A 20,066-nucleotide genomic window follows, 5' to 3' on the forward strand; every position below is an offset into this window, starting at 1 on the left:
CTTACATTATGTTAACTTTCCAAGTACTGTTTTTCCCTCTTTTACTAAAAACAATGTTAGATGTCAGCCAAACCTTATTTCTGAAATCACCTGATTCCCAACATCTATTTATTTTTTATTTTTTAATGTTTATTCATTTGTTTTGAGAGGGAGAGAGAGAGTACAAGCAGGGGAGGGGCAGAGAGAGAATCCCAAGCAGGTTCCGTGCTGTCAGCACAGAGCCTGACGTGGGGCTTAAACTCACGATCCAGGGGATCATGACCTGAGCTGAAACCAAGAGTCAGACGCTTAACCAACTGAGTCACCCAGGTGCCCCTGATTCCCAACATTTCAAACTACTATGCTAGAGATGGCATTTCCTAGGAAAAATGGAAGACAGATATTATCTGACCTCATACTTACCCTTGTATCTGGACACTGTGTGGCTTCACAGACCACCTGCATAATAAAGTGCCTCTCGGACTGTAGGAAGAATAAAAAGAAGAGAATAAGATTCTTCACATATATGAAGATCCTAGACTATCTCTTCAGGGAACACCTAGCACTCCCATAACCCTGACCAATTGAGCAGCTTTGCCCTGACATAGTAATGGCACTGTGAAAGCTATAAAAGAGTTTGCCCCCAGTGTCTATTATATGACCTGCCCTCTAAAGAGGTCCCTAATCTTTTAATCCCCAAAATGACCTTCACTAACAAGACTCCAAGGAGGAAGCAGAAAGGAAAATGTAGGTCACAGAGTTTAAATAAAAATGGTTACAAACAAAAATCCCTACATTAGGAAAATCCATTTCTTTATATTTAAAATTTGAGAATTCAAAACATCTGCTTTACTTAGGGGACAAATTTGTTTTCCGGGAGGTGGCAAATCCCCATCAAATGTGGTACGATACCGGAGAACAGAGCAATGAACTTATTTGCTACTATGCTAAAGCTTCTGAAACGTGAAAGGAAAAAGCCTATTTCCTAAACAATTAGAATTACAATTTGCTTTGTCTTCTTGGACCTCCCTACTTTGTCCACAAGACCAAGAAATGGCAAAAAGCACAGCTGAAGTGTCAACACACACAGATACAAAAAAACTTTCAGATCATATAATCCAGCAATTCCACTTGAGTATATATGTCCCAGAGAACTGAAACCAGGGCCTCAAAGACCTAGTTGTATACCCATGCCCATAGCAGCAGTATTCACAACAGCCAGAAGATGAAAGGAAGCAGCCCAAATGTCCACCGACAGATGAATAAACAAAACATGATGTATACCCACAACAGAATATTATTCAGCCTGAGAAAGGAAATTCCGACACATGCTGCGACATGGATGAACCCAAGACATTATGTTAAATGAAATAAGCTGGTCACCAAAAGGCAAATCAAATACTGTATGACTGATTACACTTAAATAAGGTATCTAGTGTAATCAAATTCATAGAAACAGAAAGTGAAAGAGTGGTTGCCAGGGCCTGGGAAGAGGAAAACAGAGAGTTGTTTAATGCATACAGTTGCAGTTTTGCAAGATCAAAAAGTTCTGGAGACTGGTTGCAAAACAAGGGGAATATGTTTAACACTACTGAATTGTACACTTACAATGGTTAAGACGTAAATGTTAGGTTACTATAGATCTTAACAGAACTTAAGTAATAGGGGGAAATACTTTCAGGCAAGATAAACTTTCTTTATATATTAATTTTCAAAAGCACCCTTCTAAGGAGGTGTGAAATAGTTCAACTTCTATAATTTTTTTTTCAAGTACATTCTATGGCCAACGTGGGGCTCAAGCATGTGACCTCAAGATCAAGAGTTACATGCTCTACCAGCTGAGCCAGCCAGTTACCCCCCAACCCCCTGCTTTCTTTACAGAGAAAGAGAGAGAGCGAGAGAATTTTAAACAGGCTCCACGCTCAGCACAGAGACGCCACAGGACTCTATCCTACGACCTGGGATCATGACCAGAGCTGAAATTAAGTCAGATGCTCAACCCACTGAGCCACCCAGGTGCCCCCCGCCCTTTTGAAGTAAGCTCTACAACTTCAGTCGTATTTTTAAAATCTCAGAGCACATCCACATTTTGATCTGCAGAAGGAAAAACCTAAGCTTAGAAACACTTCAGATCACATTTTCCCCAAAGCCTCATGAAAAAAGGCAAACACCTACTCCAAGACCATTTCTTACATAACACAAATCTTGAATGGAAATGAGTGCACCTAGTAGTGCACTAAATCACAAAACTTAAAACAAAACCAAACCAAACCAAACCAAAAGCCCTTTCATTTAATTGTTACTCCGCACCTTCTAAACCTTTTTGTCGAAAGAGACTCACCTCTTTGTCAAAGTTTGCTTTGGTGAACTCCAATGAGTTCAGGAGTGCATTAGTAGCCGCCAGCTTCACATTATTACTGGGCTCCTCTTTCCTCATCCCCTGGATTATGGCAGTCAGAATCTCATTGGATTTATCCTGTAGCTGCTCTGGGTCCTGAAACGAGCAGAGAAGCGCAGTGAGTAAAATAATGAGCTCATGACTAATCAGCAGTCCTTTTAACTGTGAAATCACTCGAGTGAGTATCATGACTTTCTCTGATCTCTTTCCACACATTTCCATTTAGGGACAAATCACCTGCAAAATATCCCAAGGTCTAGTCGTCCAAAATCAATCTGAAACAAGTTAAACTCATCAACTTCATCTGATTTCTTAGCACGATGACTCTGGACATGAGGTAATGCTGACTTTTTCTTCCCCCTCTTGTGAAAGGGAAATGGCAGGCTGGTGTTTTTTCTAGTCTATCTGTACCGACTGAAGTAAAGCTTCTGAGCTCCAAGGATCAATACCTAGGCACACCATCTAGGCAGTCTAAGTCCAGGTAAAGTGCTGTGGACGTCTTTGCTTCATCAAGTCTGTATATGAAAACAGACACCAAGGGTGGTAACCTCAGCAGCAGCCAGAGTCCCAGGAGGGCTGCATTTCACAAACTATGCTGTGCCTATGGTGGCTAAGCCAACTACAGCAAGGGTTGGCAAACTGTTTCTGTAAAAAAAAAAATAAATGAAGAAAAATAACACAGCATCCTTGGTACACTGAGGATCTTGAGAAAGGGATCCAGGTCAGGGATGTTCTAAGGCAGAGAATATCTTCCTTTAAGAGTCTAGAATCTATACCTCTCCAAGCATACAGATTTCTACTTTTGAGTTTGCGACCCTCAAGTCTCTTTACGTTAGGGCATGATTAGCAATATGAGGATAAGCCAGCTATCCAAATATAGAAGTCTAGATTACAAAAAAGCAGTCTTACTTGCAAAAACACTCTGTAGTAGCTTGGTTTCCTCCATCGTATGATAAAGAACAATTGTAGTACCATGCATGGGACAACCGGGGGAATCAGAGCTATGTATGTTAGATACAGAAGGCAGTACTTACTATATCTTGGCAAATGTAACCAATAGCTTCCAATGTCGACTCTTTCATGTGCTCTGTGCTGTTGGGGTTTGTGACATTGGCCACCAGCTGAGGAATGAGCTCTGGCCATTGGTTCACTGGGATCTCCGCACAAGCAATACCAGCCACACATTGTGAGGCAGAACTAGGCCGGTAAGTTTCTGTGCCCAAAGTCTGCAAAACCTGCACACACACACAAAACAAGATGAAAGATATCAATTTCTAATAATATTTGAACACATTTTGCCTACCGCCAAACCTCTTATATCAGTCTCAATTTTCTGCAACATGCGAAAGTAGAAAAGGCCTAAGTGGTATAGTCAGCTGTCAAAATACAAAAACAAAACCAGCCTCAGTACTAATACCTGCATAATCAACATTGTCCCAGAGCCTAGAAACAAAACTAACCGCCCCCTGCTTCTAAATGGAATTCTCCAAAGCCAGACAGACACCTCACGTCAACGTTCAATGCAACGTAAGAAAACAACAAACAGTCAGAAGGGAGACAACGTTAGAAGGCAAGGGATGACAAAATTCACCTTCCAGGCTCCTTGTCGGTGGTACAATGGGAGGATGCTCACGGCCTTATTTTGTGGACACAAAATGGGGGGTTTTAGAATGAGGCTAACTCTGGGGCATTCAAATGGGTCTGATTCACTGTAGATCATGGTCTAGCCTGATTCAGGGAAGAGATCTTCCCACTCATGAAACATGGAACATAGCCTCTTCCCTCTGGTCATTGACAATTTAGTACCCGGGATGACTTTCATAGAAAGGCCTTGGTCAGGGAACATCACTAAGCGCAGACACAAAGTTAATGATGTTACCAACACCTAAGAATGAATCCTTCTTTAACTTCCAATCTAGAAGGATTTGTTTTGTTTGCCCAAGAATCAGAGAACTCTTCTCTCCGCTTTCGACAGATACCAAGAACTAGTTAGATACGCCAATTAAAAGGAGATCTGCTTATCATTAAACTGGTCTTCTTTGAAATGATAATCATACAAGGATTTATGTAAAGGGTAAAGGCACAGGTACAGATAAAGGATGAAGCCACAACTGACCCAGAGTTAATCATTACCACAATCAGCTAATTCAGTCAATGAACTCACTAAGAATCACCAGTGCACTCAAAAGGCAAACAGTTAACTGTTCCTGGCATGAACACAGGACAAAGACTAGCTGCCAGATATTCAGGCCAGCTCTGCTGACTGGGTCAGGTCACTTAGTATCCTGCTTTGTAGCTAATAATAATGGACTCCCCATCCTTCCCCTATACAGTATATCATCCCCTATCCCCACTGCCAACAGCTCTGCCCAGTAACAAACTGTTCTGATTGATTCTAAAGGAAGGCTTTGCTCTCTAGGGTTACCAGAGCTGGAATGGTACACCGAAAAACTGCACACCAAAGACATGGAGTGGGCAAGTGGGGATGAGACGACCGGTCCAAAACAGCAGGGGCCGAACAGGTATCAACCCAAGTCCGACTAAGAGTTCCAGTTCAAGGTGCCTTTCCACTATGCCACACCGTCTCCTAGTACAGATGCAGAGAGCACCGAATCCCATTGTAACTTTATCTTTTCTCCTTTAAATTGCTTCTGGAAAACTCTTAATTAATACTACTTGAGGTGATTTAGGGGTCACAAATGTCCAACTCCTAAGTACAGAAATTTTTTTTTTTTTGACCTGGGGTAATCCTAATGATTATATTCGTTATCAGAAATAAGAATAACAACGAAGTAGCTCTCAACTGTGTCCAAGACCCACATTTCAAAAAAGAAATAACCATCAACACTGAGAAAGTACTAATTACCAGAGGTGCTACGAAAGGGAAAAAAGGCCCTATCAGCTGGTCTTTTTTTTTCCATGCAGAAGGGTTCAACAACGCATATACAAAATTCACCCAAATTTAAAAAAGTGTTAAAGGAGTGATGTGCCAAAAAGAGTCAATTACAGTTCTAATCAGGTCTCCTCTCATTTACTACTGCGTAATTCAAGGAAGAAGAGAAACTGAATGGGCACTACACGCACCAAGATTTCCAGTGACTGATGAATGAGCTTCATTTGTATCAAATTACTAAAGGGAAGATTATAATGTTATTACATAAGCAGACCCAATGTGGATAGAAATAGCTCTACATATTCCAAAAAAGATTCAAAATAAATTGGCTTTCATAATCTAGTTCCCAGTCATAAGTACCTTCGTGTAAGACTGGAGAGGGAAGGGATATATAACTTGAAAGAGAGCTCATTGCCTCAAGGGGCACATATTTACCTAATGCTGACACCTAAAACCAGGAAACAGTAAATATGATGTGTAGAACCATGACATGTACAAGCACACATTTAGGAATCCCGCCCCCCCCCCCCCCCCAACCGGTTTCCCCCTAAATACCAAGGACCAACTGCTTGACTTACCGTTTTTGGTGCCTTATCCACATTAAGACAGACCACTAAGAACCTCATTAAGTAGGGTGGGTGGGGAGGACATCTGGCCGTATATTTTGAATGTTTCGCTGCAGCTAGAATTATGGATTTTAATTCAACAACAAAGTCACAAGAACTCCATGATGCAAGGGACATCCTACTTTCCTCAAACCTCATCAGTCCACTCTTTGAACGCCCTGATTAAAGGCCAAATGTTTCTTAAGGAAGTTTTCCTAATTTGCTAAGTAGATAAAAGCATCATTAACATCATATTCTTATTTTGCCAATTCTTTGGGCTTGAAAGGCCCAGGACACCATTTAGTTCCCCTTTGAACCCCACACTGTGTCATGCCTTGTATCACCAAACAATGAGAATTATCTACAGCAGAACTTCAACAAGAACAGGGGCTGGCTGTGAAAAAAAAAATCATGTTGGAAGACAGGAATATTTACAAAATACTCAAGCCTAACTCCAAAACAGAATCTCTGGAGGGAGCTTGGAAATATACTACTGTTATACATTCCTAAGTGATTCAGATAGTTCAAGTTTAGGAACCACCAATTCATATACTATGTCAATTCACAGATTCTACAAGTTGTGGCATCTAATGCAAGTTCCCCAAACCGCTACAGTTTACCTTAGTTCTGAAAAAAATTCCAATGCATTCATTAATGGGAAATGATGGCACAGTACAGACAAGCTGAACTGAGAAAGGGAATTTTAATCACATACAATTTTTATCTTTAAGTGAGGCTTAGATCTCAGAAACCTATTACACTGTCAGCTCCATCCTATGTAAACAACAGAACTGATCAAGATGTTTCTTGCAGGAGGTCCAGGAGGAAAGGATGGGGTGGGGGTGAAGGGATGTTTCTTGTTCCCAAGGGCTAACACGACCAAAAGGAAATGAAGTTACTTACGTAATTCTTGACTTCCCGTCGAGCATTAGCATCAATTGCAAGCCACCTCTGCTGATATTGTGCCTTGATATCTGGGTCTTTAGATGTCAAAGAGTTCTTGATTTGTAGACCAGCTGCAACTCTGGCAACCTGACTGTTTCCTGGATTTGCCAGCACTCTGGACAGTTCCACAAGGAAAGTGGGCTATTAAGAGAAGATGCATTTGTGAATGAAAATCTCTTTGGGGAATTTCACCGATTGAGGATAGCTTCCAGAGCACCACAACGCTGGGGGAAACTTAAGTTTTTCAGGACATATCACGTCTCAGAAAATGCTACAATACTACTTCAAGATTTCTATAAAAATGTTATATGGTACACAAGGAAGTCATCCATCTTCCCTTGCAGACTCAGCACTTAACAAGAGTACAGATTTTCCTACCAACATAATTCTTACTGCCCGAATCTTCCTATTAGGTCTCCCAGAAAAAAATAAGTTTGACAGTCTAGTAGTCAAAGGATTCTTCTAGGTAATAATGCCTGATACTCAATAAACACTTATTAAATGAACCAATATGTTAGGACAGGGTAGAAAGTAAAATTGTCTCTCTAAAAAAAAAAAAAAAAAAAAAAAAATCTTAGTCCAAGATGAATATTCAGGGTGGCTTTTGATCTCACATAGGCAGGTAATCTTGTATAACAGAGGTAAATACTTAAAAACCTAAAACACAGATTTAGAAGGCTAGTCCTCTGTTTTATAGCTTGAAGTGCTCAGCAAGAGGGGAACAATGAAAAAAGACAACTTGGAAAATCTCACAATATTTGGAAACAGGAGAAAACTGAAAGATGAAAATGTCAAGGCAAATTTGCCAAGAAAAATGATTTTATGTTTAAGAGTCAACAGTTAACACACGAAAGGCTCCTATATATTTTGGACTTGAGCTGTCCACCAAACATAGTGCATTTCTGGAAAGCGTACTCAATGTTCTGTAACGCATAGGACCCCTAAACTACTCCCTGTTTACAAATTTTAAGATACACTCCTCTTCCCTACAGAGAGCTCTGTCCAATTGGAAAAGTTTTCCAATAAGAAAAACCAAAGCAGACAATTTCTTACCACTAACAAGTTCTGCAGTCACAGCAGAAGATAATTCTTAAAGGTTTTATTAATTATATACCACTAAAAAATATTAGGAATGTCGGAAATAAAATGTTAGGAATAAAACAAAACGCTTATCAATTAGCAGAGGTAGAAACAGGAACATACCCCAAATGGACATATTATTACTGGTCTTGACTACTGAAAAAAACCCTTTCTATGAAAAATTTAAGGATAAAAAGAGTAGTAAAAACTAGCACATAAGGGGGGGGGGATTTAAGACAGTTTGTATAAAATAAGCCTCGTCACTTTTTTTGCGTATATTTTGTCTGAACAACAAAGGAACACATTTGGTTATGGCGTTACTTAGGCTTATTTTCTATTACCTTTAAAAGATGTCAAGTATCAACTACCTTTCCACCTGCTCCCCATCCCCCCCGGTAAGAGGGACATCAAAGAGAATCGTTACTGCCACAGAGGCTGTTTCAACCCCATCCATCACACGTTTTTTTATGCAGAGATCCAGTCTAGTGGACTCATCTTCATTTTTTCTATACCCCTTAAACTTGAAAATATTAAAATGAGGAACTTTCCTCTGTGATTTCATCTGGAAACAGGCCCGATCAAGGATGAGCCTCAGCCCGCTGTATGGATACAGATCAGTCTCTACCGATCGAAGTAAAACCAAAAAAACCCAAAACCCCCAACCCCCTCCGAACCCAAAACTAAATAACCCATGGAGGAATAACCAGGCAGAAAAGGGAGAAACATTGCCGGAACGGGTTAGGAGGTATTCGGGTACCAGGCCTGGCCATGAGCACACAACCAAGGGACATAGGAAAGGGTAGACTCTGGGAAGTAGGTGGAGAGAATCATAGGGGGCACGGGACTGGAAGGAGAACCCGGCCCGGGTCAGAGCAGGGCGGGCAGCTGGGCTCCGATCTTCCACATGGCCCCTAGGCCCGGCTCCCCCACCCCCACCCTTGCTGAACACGCAGCGCCGCGCAACCTAACTTCCCTTCCCTCCCTCTTTCTCCCTCCCGCTGCACCGCCGCCCTCAGGCCGCGCGGCGATTGGGCGGCAGTCACCCCGGCGCGCCGCGCCATTGGCCAGCTGCCGGGGCCCGGGGCGGGACACACCCACCGGCTTCCCGACGGCGGGGTTAGGTTGGACGGGGGGGGAGGGGGACGGAATGGGGCGGGGTGGGTTCCCGAGGCCTGGGCCTCCGGGAGGGCGGGAAGGCCCGCACGCAGGGGATGGGTGGACGGCGGGATGGGGGACGGCGGGGTGGCACGCACCAGGTTTTCCACGGCCGCACGCTCCAAGAACTTCTGCGCCGCTTCCAGTTCCAGCCGATCTGGGGGGGAAGGAAAGCGGGAAGGGGACAGGGTCAGAGGGGCCAGGGTTTCCCCTCCCCCCACCCGGTCACCTCAGCCCGACCCCCGGCCCCCGCGTCCTACCGGGAGACACGGTCTTCTCGAGGATGGTGATCAGCTCCATGGCGGAGGTGGTGGCGGGGATTCCTCCTAAGATGACGGTCCGGCCTCTCGGGCGGCGGCTCTAACTGGGGATGGGGGTTGGGGGTCGGGTGGGAAGGGAGGGTGGGGTGGGGGGCGGGGGTCACCACAAGCCCATTCACCGGCTCCCTCTTGGTAGTCGCCCCGGCTCCCTTTCCTTCCTCCTTTCCTTCCTTCCTCCCTCCTAATTTGCTGCTGGCGGCGGCGGCAGCTGCTCCTCTGGCGGCGGGGGAGGGACCCCGGGGGTAGCTCAGAGCGCGGCTGGTGCTCGGGTGGCGGAGGGAGAAAGAAGGAAGGGAGGCAGTAAGTGAACGGCGGCTCGCAGGGAGGGAGAGAGAGGGAGGGAGGAAGGCGGAGGGATATTCGGGCCGGACCTCTCCGCGGCGGCACCGCGCTCCATGTTGATTGGCTGCCCTCCTGGCCACGCGGAATCCCCAATTGGCCAGGCGGTCAGCGTTGAAGGGCCGCCCTGCGCCCATTCGCCTGCTGGTTTCAAGACCCGGGTTGGCTGGGCGGGCAGCGGAATGAGGCGCGCGGGTTGGCTGAAGAGAGGGAAATTGGGGTGGGGCAGGCGAGAGCCAGCCGCTGATTGGGTTGGCCTGGTAAAGGCCTTGAGCTCAGACCGGCTGAGCGCTGGGAGGAGGGTGGACCAAAGGCGAGACTCTTGGCCCGCGTGATTGGCTGGGACACGAGACGTTGATAGGATAGGGCGCCCGGGAGAACTGGGGAGAGGAGTTCGGGGTCGGGGCCGCGGAAAGGCGGGAGGCGCCCCGCTGCTTTAGGAGCCCGGCGCGGGGCACGATGGGACGCCCCCGGGAAGGGGCGGAGCCATGTTCGGGCTGCGGTTGGGAAAGCGCCGTCACTCCAAGGGGCGTGTCGAGGAGGGTTTCGCGGGCCCTAGCGGGGGAGGCGGGGGGGACCGTTAAAGCCCTGCACCGCGCCCACAGGAAGCTGCTTTCTTGGCCAGGCCTACTTGGTACCAGGCTCTCAGCTGGGAAGGACCTTGAAGACCATGCAGCTCAACTTCCAGTTTGCAGATGTGGAAACTGAAGCCCAGAGAGGGTATGCAACGTGTCCAAGATTACGCAGCCGGTTAGTGGCCTGCTGGGGACTGACCATAAGCGCTCCTGACTGCCCTTGGCCTTACACGCAGCCTCCCCTTCCAGGAGGTGAATGCTAATCCAGTTCCCTTAGCCTTATGTATAGGTTTTGAGGCCTAACTAAGGTGGGGTGGGCATTTGGATGCCCTTATCCTTAGCTACCAGGTGTTTTAACCTGGGAAGGTACCCCTATAAACGCACACTCTTGAACCAGAAAGAATGTATTTGCAGGCATAAAGGATTGTAGTTCTTAGCCTTTTTTAGTTCAAATCCTGCAAGAAACTAATGAAAGCCTTTCTGTAGCAAATGCACATAAAGAAAACGTGCATACACTGACTCCTGGTGAAGAATTTCCTGAATTACTACATTTTCACCATATTGAGTTGGGGTTCATTGGATGTAGCTAGTTTGTGGAGCTCTTTACCATATAGCTTGAGCTTGCAGAATAATTACCCTACTCTAGCCAAACTGGGAAAACCTAGGAGGAACTCTATCCTTCCTGAGAGGTTCCACCCTAGAATTAGGGAAGGTTGGTTAGCTACCTTTAATCCCTAAAAGAAGAAGAGGTCTTTCTCTGCTAGAGCTATCTTTGCAGTTCAGAAGCTGAAAGTGTGAAACCAACCAGTCACCCCATCCTGTGACTGGTTGGTTTCCTATGGCTTAGCAGCCCACCTGGCCCCAGCCTTTGCTTTATCTGTTAACTGAAGGAGAACTGTACTGTGTGTGTAACTTTATTAGGAGTCAGTGGAGGTTAAGTAAGACAACGTGCATGAAAATCCTTTGAGTTGTCCTTATGTGGATTATCCATACTGCAAATGATCCACAGTTTTGCCTCACTCCAATCCAACTTTCTCCTGCCCTCCGGCAGTTTGCTCAATATGATAATACCAGTGAGGGCAAACACATTTTTAAAGTAGCTGGAATAAAATGCTGGGAAGCTACACGTTTTGCCGCAAAGTTCCAGTCGTTTGACTGGTAAGATCCTTACCAAAACCCAAGTGAAATAATTTTTTTAATTGAACTAAGGTTACTGATGGCGCTGTCTAGTCCCTATCGAAAGCACTCCACACTATCCTGCATTCAGCAAATACTAGTGAGGCACCATAACATGAGAGTTTAGCACACAGACTCCAGAAACTTCGTGCTGCGTTCATATTCCCAGCAGTGCCACATTTTCGCCTATGTGACTTACTTTGCTTATATGTAAAATGGGGCTAATCGTTGTACCTACTTCATATAGGTTTTTTGGGAGATCTTAAGTGAGTTAATACGTGTGAAATGCTAGGAACCCTGCTTGGCCTGTTATATATGTTATATATGCATTGGCTATTACCTATTAAGCATTATTTTGTATTAAGCAAGCGGTTCTTGGTCTTTGGCTTATTAGGAAAGAAAGACTTTAATTAATGAATCTCATAAACAAATGTAAAGTTGGAAGAGTGATCCAGTCAGAGGCTCAGGGAAAGCTTACCTGAGAAAGGGAAGAGTTACTCAGATGGAGAAGGGAGGAACAGCATGTGCAAAGGCCCTGTGAAAGGAAGGAGCACGGGCATTATAAGGAACTGCAAGAAGGCCAACACCCCCAGAGCACAGAGAGCAAGGGATTGAGATAAAGTTGGGAGTGTTGAGTAAAGGAAAAAGCATATGAGACATTGTGTGCCATGCGTATGATTTTGTCTGTATTCTAAGAGCAAAAGCAGCTGTTTTAAGGTCTTAAAATCAGTGGTTATAATGTGGAGATTAGACTGGAAGGAGGGGAGAGGAGATGCAGGGAGACCAGTTAGGAGGCCATGGCCATAATCCAGATAAGAGATGATACATGTAGAAGCGAGAAAGGGAGGTTGTAGTGGAAATAGGAATAGATATCAAGATTCATTGAACTTGGTAATTGATTGGAAGAAGAGGGAGGGAGCACTGGTGCCTACTTGACTTCTGGCTTACACTAGGGAATGGATGATGATGTGATGGCATCTGCAGTGTTTCCCAAGTAGGAGAAATCGGAGGCCATGTGGTCTGGTAGAATGGAGAGGTACACAGGGGCTTCAAGTTTCCTTCCTTCCTTCCTTCCTTCCTTCCTTCCTTCCTTCGTTCTTCCTTCCTTCCTTTTTAACGTTTATTTATTTTTGAGAGAGACAGAGACAGAGCATGAGTTGGGGAGGGGCAGAGGGAGACGCAGACACAGAATCCGAAGTGGGCTCCGTGTTCTGAGCTGTCAGCACAGAGCCCAGCGCAGGGCTCGAACTCACAGATTGCAAGATCGTGACCTGAGCCAAAGTCAGATGCTTAACTGACTGAGCCACCCAAGCACCCCATTCGAGTTGTATTTCTTGAGCTGTACTTGGTGTCCGCAGGTTTTAATATGTTATTCTGTGTAACCATTTGAACGCCAGGAATATTCACGTCCGATGGACAAATTCTGAAATTAAAGAGAACTGGGTTTTCGTCTTACTCTGCCACTTCCTGCCGTGCGCTCTTGAACACGTTACTTAACCTCTTGGATCCGTGAAATGGGGGGAATCTGTGCGATTTTGAACATAAATGGGAACCTCTCCTCAAAGTGCTCATTGCAAGTGTCTTGTGCCAGGAGACGCTAACCGGCGTCTTTGAAGCAAGTGTGTTCGTGAAGGGACAGACCTGCTGGCGTGTCCCCACCCAGTCACGCAGCCCACGGTGCCTGTGGGTGAGAAGACTGGCTGCAGGGGGAGAAGCAGTCAGGCTGTGGCCTGATGCCCTTTCCTCCTGAGCAAAGCTAACTGACCTCAGAGGGGTCAAACCGTGGCTTCCTCAGCACTGAGAAAGAACAGAGGTGAATACAACCCCTGGAGAACTGAGTGCCCCCTGCTTAGTAATGGGGCAAAATATTATTGCCATCTTCCTGACTTGCCACATCACACTTCTTCCAAGTACTTTAGAAAAGAGATCATTTGCACGGAAAAGCAGGGCAGAAATACTATTATCATAAAACACCTCTCTTGTTGCCTGTGGCCGGGCCCTTTGCTCACTAGGCTCTAGCCTTCTTGTGGTTCTTTGGACACACCTTGATCTGCGAGTCTCAGGACCTTGGCATTTGCTGTCCTTCTGCCTGGGTCACTCTCCCCCGGTCGTTCCTTCTCGTTCTTCTCAGTTCAGATGTCACTTCTTCAGAGAGGCGTTCCTTGATCACCCCATCTCAGGTAGTTTCCAAGATACTCGTTGTGACAGGACCCTACTTGATTATCTTCAGAACTTCTCGATACCCGGAATGATCTGTTGCTGCTATCTGACCCCACCCCCGCCAGAATGCGTGTTCCACAAGAGCAGGGATCATGTCTGTCTTGTTTGTTGCTTAAAGTTGTGTCTCATACTGTGGTAGGTGCTCAAATATTTACGAAATGGATGAAGCATGCAACATGTTCTTCTGGCCTGTGAGAAGTGACTGTCTAGTTGTGTTACAACGTGCTTTATAACTTACCTCACCCTCTTTTCCAGTGTTACTCATACTGGACCGCATGCGTTACCTTTGGTCCAATCAAGCCAACCGTGTCACTGTATCCTGCAGAAGTAGCTCATCACTGTCGCAGGCCTGTCCCAGGCCTGTCCCCCACCTGGAATTCCCTCTTCGTCCCTCTCTGTCTTCAAGGTGGTACTCTTGTTAATTTGTTCATTGGACTACATTAATTTTGGGGCTCCCCTCCCCTGGGCATTTCAAGTTTAACATGGGACTATGAAAATGGCCATAAGAACTGTATGGAGCTAAAGTCTCAGAGAAGGAAGAGAGATGTGTTTCCTGGCTTAGTTATGAGAACGCTTAGTAGACAAGGGAGGATTTGAGCCAAACCTTGGAGGGTTGGAGAGGATTAGAGGGTGCAAGGAAGCCTTCCCTAGCTAAGGTTGCTCTCTCTGCTTAGTGATGTTGGGAATGTTTACTTGAGTCCTCTGTGCCTCGGTCTCCTCATCTGTAAAATGGGCATAAGAGTCTTAGCCGTGGGCATGAGACCTGTACAGTCACACAGGCGCTTACAACGTCTGGCCCCTCACTTGGTTTAATGCTCTGTTGTCACCATGTGAAATTCTTAATGATTTTTGAACAAGGGGCCCCGCGGGTTGTGTTTTGATCTTGCCTCCTAGAGTTATTGAAAAGTCCTAGGAAGTAGATACGTGTACATTTTTAGAACAGCGAGGGCCTGGCATATAAAGAGGGTTTAGTAAGTGCTAGCTGTTATTATTGTTATTGGTATATTTATTCTCAGAACTCTTGTAACAGTATAGCTCACCACGCACCTCAGGTTAGCATTTAAGCAACCAACAAATACTTTGAGTGCCTGCTCTATTAAGGTACCAGATGGGTCACCAAGATAAATAGTGCAGCACTTCTATCCTGGTTCAAAGAACAAAACATGTATTTTAAACATACTAGTGGGGTCCCTGGCTGGCTCAGCCAGTAGAGCGTGTGACTCTTGATCTTGGTGCCATGGGTTTGAGCCTTATGTTGGGTGTAGAGATTACTTAAATAAACAAATATTAAAAAAAAAAAAATAGGGGTGCCTGGTTGGTTCAGTCGGTTAGTCTTCTGACTTCAGCTCAGGTCATGATCTCACAGTTCGTGAGTTCGAGCCCCGTATCGGGCTCTGTGCTGACAGCTCAGAGCCTGGAGCCCGCCTCCAGTTCTGTGTCTCCCTCTCTCTCTGCCCCTCCACTGCTCATGCTCTGTCTCTCTCTCTCTTTCTCAAAAATAAATAAACTTAAAAAAAAATAAATATACTAATTAGTAATAAGTAATAAATGATATGTGTCAAATGAAGACTATAAGAATTTTTAAAAATCAAATTTGGGGGCCCTACCTTCAGATAGTAGCTCTGGTGTGGGGCCTTAGATTCTGTGACCCAGGTGATTCTATTTATTTATTTTTTTTAACGTTTATTTATTTTTGAGACAGAGAGAGACAGAGCATGAACGGGGGAGAGTCAGAGAGAGAGAGAGGGAGGCACAGAGTCTGAAACAGGCCCCAGGCTCTGAGCTGTCAGCACAGAGCCTGACGCGGGGCTCGAACTCACGAACTGCAAGATCATGACCTGAGCCGAAGTCGGTCGCTTAACAGACTGAGCCACCCAGGTGCCCCTCCCTAGGTGATTTTAATGAACAGGCAAGTTTTGTAACCACTGGCATGAACTCTAGGGAGGCCTTGTGGAACAGAAGTGAAAGTCTGGCAATGGAATCTATCAGACCGGGGCGGGGGAGGGGTTCAAGTCCTGCCACCTGCTAGCTCTATCACGTTGTAGAAGTTCCTTAGCCTCTCAGTTGCCTCCTCTGTAAACATTAAAACCATACTTTAAAGATTAAATTTTAAAATGCTTGAAAAAGCTGAGTGTACATGTACATTGGATATTTAATTATGGGTTACTTCCTTGAGAGGGGGAGGGGAAAGATGGTATCCTAGGAAGGGGCAGTCTTAGAAGGCTTGCTGAAGAAGATAGTTCATCCCTGCAAGCATTGTATTTGGATGGGAACAGGGTTTCTGATTACACACTCCAGCAACAGTCAAGAACAGTCAAGATATTAGGTGGCCCTATTAGAAGAATGCTAAATCCCTAAGTAATTGATGGGATTTAGTGGCTTATTAGATACAGAGGAGAGGAAAGATGGAGGTTGAGTCCTGTGTCTCCAGCTTGAGCGAGAGCGGGTCATTTTCAAACCAAGGTCAGGTATAGAAGCTGAGTTGGTGTAGCAAGGTGGGGTAGAGGTTGGAGCAGGGGTCGTGAGTCCAGTTTTGTTTTTTTTTTTAAACACCATTCGTTTTTAAAATTTTTTTTAATGTTTATTTATTTTTGACAGAGAGAGAGAGAGAGACAGAGCATGAGCAGGGGAGGGGCAGAGAGAGGGAGACACAGAATCCAAAGCAGGCTCCAGGCCCTGAGCCATCAGCACAGAGCCTGATGCAGGGCTTGAACTCACAGATCGCGAGATCATGACCTGAGCCGAAGTCGGATGCTCAACCGACTGAGCCACCCAGGCGCCCCGAGTCCAGTTTTAAAAACATTTAGTTTTTAACATGAGGAGATACCCAAGGGAAACTAGACATTCTTGATTGGGACTTTGGGGAAGGGCTGGTGCTTGGGGTTAGAAGTCAGTAGACCGGAAACAATCATTGAGGTCCTAAGAGTAAATTATGTCTTGAAGGACGTTGCGTAAAGACAAAAGCAAAACATTTGGGGAATGGAAATGGGGTTGCAAACTAGTAGTCACTAAAGTAAGAGGGAGAAGAAAGGAACACCAGAGGTAGGAAAAGAAATGGGTGAGTGGACTGTTGATAGTTGTAGGAGTCTGAATAATGTTCCCCCAACGATGTCCCCATGCTAATCCCTGGAACCTGAGAATGTGTTAATTCGTGTGGCAAAAGGGACCTCGTCCATGTGATGAAATGAAAGATTTTGAGATGGGGAGATTTTCCTGGATTATCTGGGTGGACCCAGTTTAATCACAAAGGTCCTTACAGGAGGGAGGCAAGAGGATGAGCCAGGCAAGGTGACGTGATGACAGAAGTAGAAGCTGGCATGATGGGCCATGAGCCAAGGAACGTTGGCAGCTTCTAGAAGCTGCAGGAGGCAAGGAGCAGCTTCTCTCCTAGAGCTTCTAGAAGAAAACAGCCCTGCTGACCCATTTGAGACTTCTCACTTCCAGAATGGTAAGAAGATACTTTGTGTTGCTTTAAGCCACTGCTTGTAGCAATAGGAAACAGATACAAGAATAACAAATAGAAACAACCTACATCTCTAAGAATGATAGATGGATTAAGCAAGCTGCTATATGTTGGTATGATGACCGCTATACTGGTAGTTAGCCATTAAAAATTATGCTGTAGGGGGTGCCTGGGTGGCTCAGTCGGTTAAGCGCCCAACTTTGGCTCAGGTCATGATCTCGCGGTTTGGGAGTTTGAGCCCTGCGACGGGCTCTGTGCTGACAGCTCAGAGCCTGGAGCCTGTTTCAGATTCTGTGTCTCCCTCTCTCTCTGACCCTCCCCTGCTCATGCTCTGTCTCTCTCTGTCTCTAAAAAAGAAATAAATGTTAAAAATTTTTTTTTTTAATTATGCCATAGAAGACCATCTAATCGTGTAGACAATGTTCACAATAGATTGCCAAGTACAGAAAACAAGTTATCATATTATAGGTATTTATATTAAAAATTCATCAAGCTGTACACTTTTAAGACTCGTGCATTTTATGCACTTGACTACAGGCATGATATATGTCAATAAACACACTGAATATTTTTTGCACATTGAATATAGATGTCCGGTTTTGTTCAAAGAAGAGAAGCACATGTTCTGTCTGTGTATCCATGAATAGGAAAAAGACTGGGAACGTATAAACCAGATGTTAATAATGGATGTCTCTGGATGGTAGTACCAGAGATGATTTTTATGTTCTTTTTTGAGTCTTCTGTGTATATTCCAATTTTTCGTCAGTGAACAGATGTTACTTATTTTTGATCAGAAAGAAAAAAAATCTTTCAAATTAGTTTTGTTTGTTTTTTTTAAATCGAGGATAAGGGGTAGGGAGAAAGTTTGAAGGAGTAGGTGTAAGCCCATGGGCACGGCCCCTGCGGCACCTGGCACAACCAAGCCTCTATAAACAGTTTCTGAAAATAGGTGATGGTTTTTTGCACTGCCCCCCCCCCCCCCCCCCCCCCGCATCCACCAAAGCAGAAAGGGACTCAGTATAGGAGACACGGAAGGAAGAAGGAGAAAAGCATGAATGTAGAGGTAGAAGCTTTGTGAACCCTGAGTCGGAAGGGCCTCAGAGAAGGGTGGAGGGGGAGCAAATTATTTAATCAGTTTTACCCCTGCCCCCTACTGTGTCTGTGGGCACGCTGGACACCCGCACCAGACAGCCTCCGCCGCTTTCCCCTTTCATTTAGTCAGTCCTCCTTTGTTCCTTCCTTTTGTTCTTTTTTTGATTACCAGAGTAATACATGCTCCTCACTAGGGAAATTTTGAAAAGCATCAAAAGATAAGCAAAAACCACCTGTAATCCCACATTCTACCCACTGCTAAAACATTGGCATATTTTCCCCAACGTAGTTCAGTTTTAATCGAGGACCAAAATATTACCATGTAACTTTTTTTTTTTTTGTCACCACCTAAAAATGTACTTTCAAGATTTCTAAATTGGCTCAACTCTTTATCAGGTTGCATTAAAAAATAGTAGGGGGCACCTGGGTGGCTCGGTCGGTTAAGCATCCTGCTTCAGCTCAGATCACGATCTCACAGTTCCTGGGCTCCACATTGGGCTCCACGCTGACAATGCAGAGCCTGCTTGGGATTCTCTCTCTTTCCCTCTCTCTCTCTCTGCCCCTCCCCAACTTGTGCTTTCTCTCTCTCGAAAATAAATAAATTTAAAATAGTATCACCTGCATGTATTTGGACTGGCTCTGAATGGGTTTTCACACTGATCATGTAATGCAGAAGTTAGTGAAGCCTTTCAACTTTTAAAAGCTTTTGACTTAAGCTTTTGAAATACCAATAGAATAAGCTAAAAATTGAAGATCATTGAAGTATGCCCACTGGGTCACAAATCCGGAAGCTCACTGAGGCTTCTCTTCCTGGCCAGGTGTTCCGGGGAGTCCTGCATTCTGGGCCCAGACTCTTGTAATCTTCCTGTTCTTGTCTTTATTTGAGTACGTACTTCAATTTTGATTATCTGCTTTGTTGTTTGGGGGGGAAACCCAGCTCTTTTCTGCCTGCGTGTGTCCTTTATTCCCACATGACTGCCACACTCACAAACTTCTGACAGCAGATGTGGGCTCCCCCCCCGCCCCCAGCAATTCTCTGACACCAGCTGGGTGTCCTACAGTTGAACTCCATTCTGACACTAGCTAATTGGAGACGCTGTCAGACCCCACAGGTTAAGGGCTCAGTCCCACGAGCCTGCCCCCACCCTACTTAGATGCCAATTGTAAGGATAGGTCCCCAGGTTACCCTCAACTTCTGTTTGGCTACAAATCAAAGGTTCGTTCCCACAGTCCCCTCCTCCGGTTCAATTACTTTGCAATTACAGCTCAGGGAATTGCATACATTAGCCACTTCATCAAAGGCTATGACAAAGGATACCGATGAACAGCCAGATGAAGAAATGCATAGGGCAAGGTCTGGGAGGATCCTGAATGCAGGAGCTTCTGTCCCTGTGCGTCAGATGTGTTCACCCACGTGGAAGCTCCCTAAAGCCCCTGCTATTGGGATTTCTAGAGAGGTTTCCTCATGTAGGCATGATCAATTATTAGCTCCATTTCCAGCCCCTCTTCCCGCTAGAGAAGGGGGAGGGGGCCAAGGCTGAAAATTCCAAGCTGCTTCTTATGTAAGGCTTTCTCTTTCTGGTCACCAGCTTCCATCCGTGAGCTCATCCACAGGGTACTAGTGCTCCCATCACTTAGGCATTTACGAGGGTTTTGGGGGCTCTGTGTGGGGAACCAGGGGCAGATACCAACAACATGTTTTTCCCTATTATCTCACATTTGCACATTTTGTATGCACATATCTATCTTTTTCCCCTGTTGGGCCCTAACTCAGAGTTGCTCAGTTACTACCGATACTTTGAGCCTAATAATTATTTGTTGGGTGG

General features: G+C 45.2%; 1 protein-coding gene and 1 long non-coding RNA gene across 3 annotated transcripts in view; one reads left to right on the forward strand and one right to left on the reverse strand.

The window, feature by feature from the left end:
* The window catches only part of KPNB1 (karyopherin subunit beta 1), a 28,304-nt gene extending 18,650 nt beyond the window's left edge, over positions 1-9,654 (reverse strand). The window contains exons 1-6 of the mRNA XM_078437240.1: positions 9,316-9,654; positions 9,154-9,212; positions 6,779-6,961; positions 3,412-3,612; positions 2,321-2,473; positions 403-462 (exon numbers count right to left, since the gene is read on the reverse strand). Coding sequence (XP_078293366.1) covers positions 403-462; positions 2,321-2,473; positions 3,412-3,612; positions 6,779-6,961; positions 9,154-9,212; positions 9,316-9,355 — 696 coding nt within the window. The 5' untranslated portion in view covers positions 9,356-9,654. The remainder of the gene's footprint in view (positions 1-402; positions 463-2,320; positions 2,474-3,411; positions 3,613-6,778; positions 6,962-9,153; positions 9,213-9,315) is intronic.
* Positions 9,655-9,787: 133 nt separating this feature from the next.
* LOC144614306 (uncharacterized) overlaps positions 9,788-20,066 on the forward strand; it is a 39,780-nt gene continuing 29,501 nt past the window's right edge. The window contains exon 1 of one of the 2 annotated variants that reach the window (XR_013551992.2): positions 9,788-10,464. This is a non-coding gene — a long non-coding RNA (uncharacterized LOC144614306). The remainder of the gene's footprint in view (positions 10,465-20,066) is intronic. The other variant, XR_013551991.2, reaches the window with a different exon arrangement.

This window comes from Panthera onca, chromosome E1 (genome assembly GCF_046562875.1).
Source record: "Panthera onca isolate mPanOnc1 chromosome E1, mPanOnc1 haplotype 2, whole genome shotgun sequence".
Classification (NCBI taxonomy): Eukaryota; Metazoa; Chordata; class Mammalia; order Carnivora; family Felidae; genus Panthera; species Panthera onca.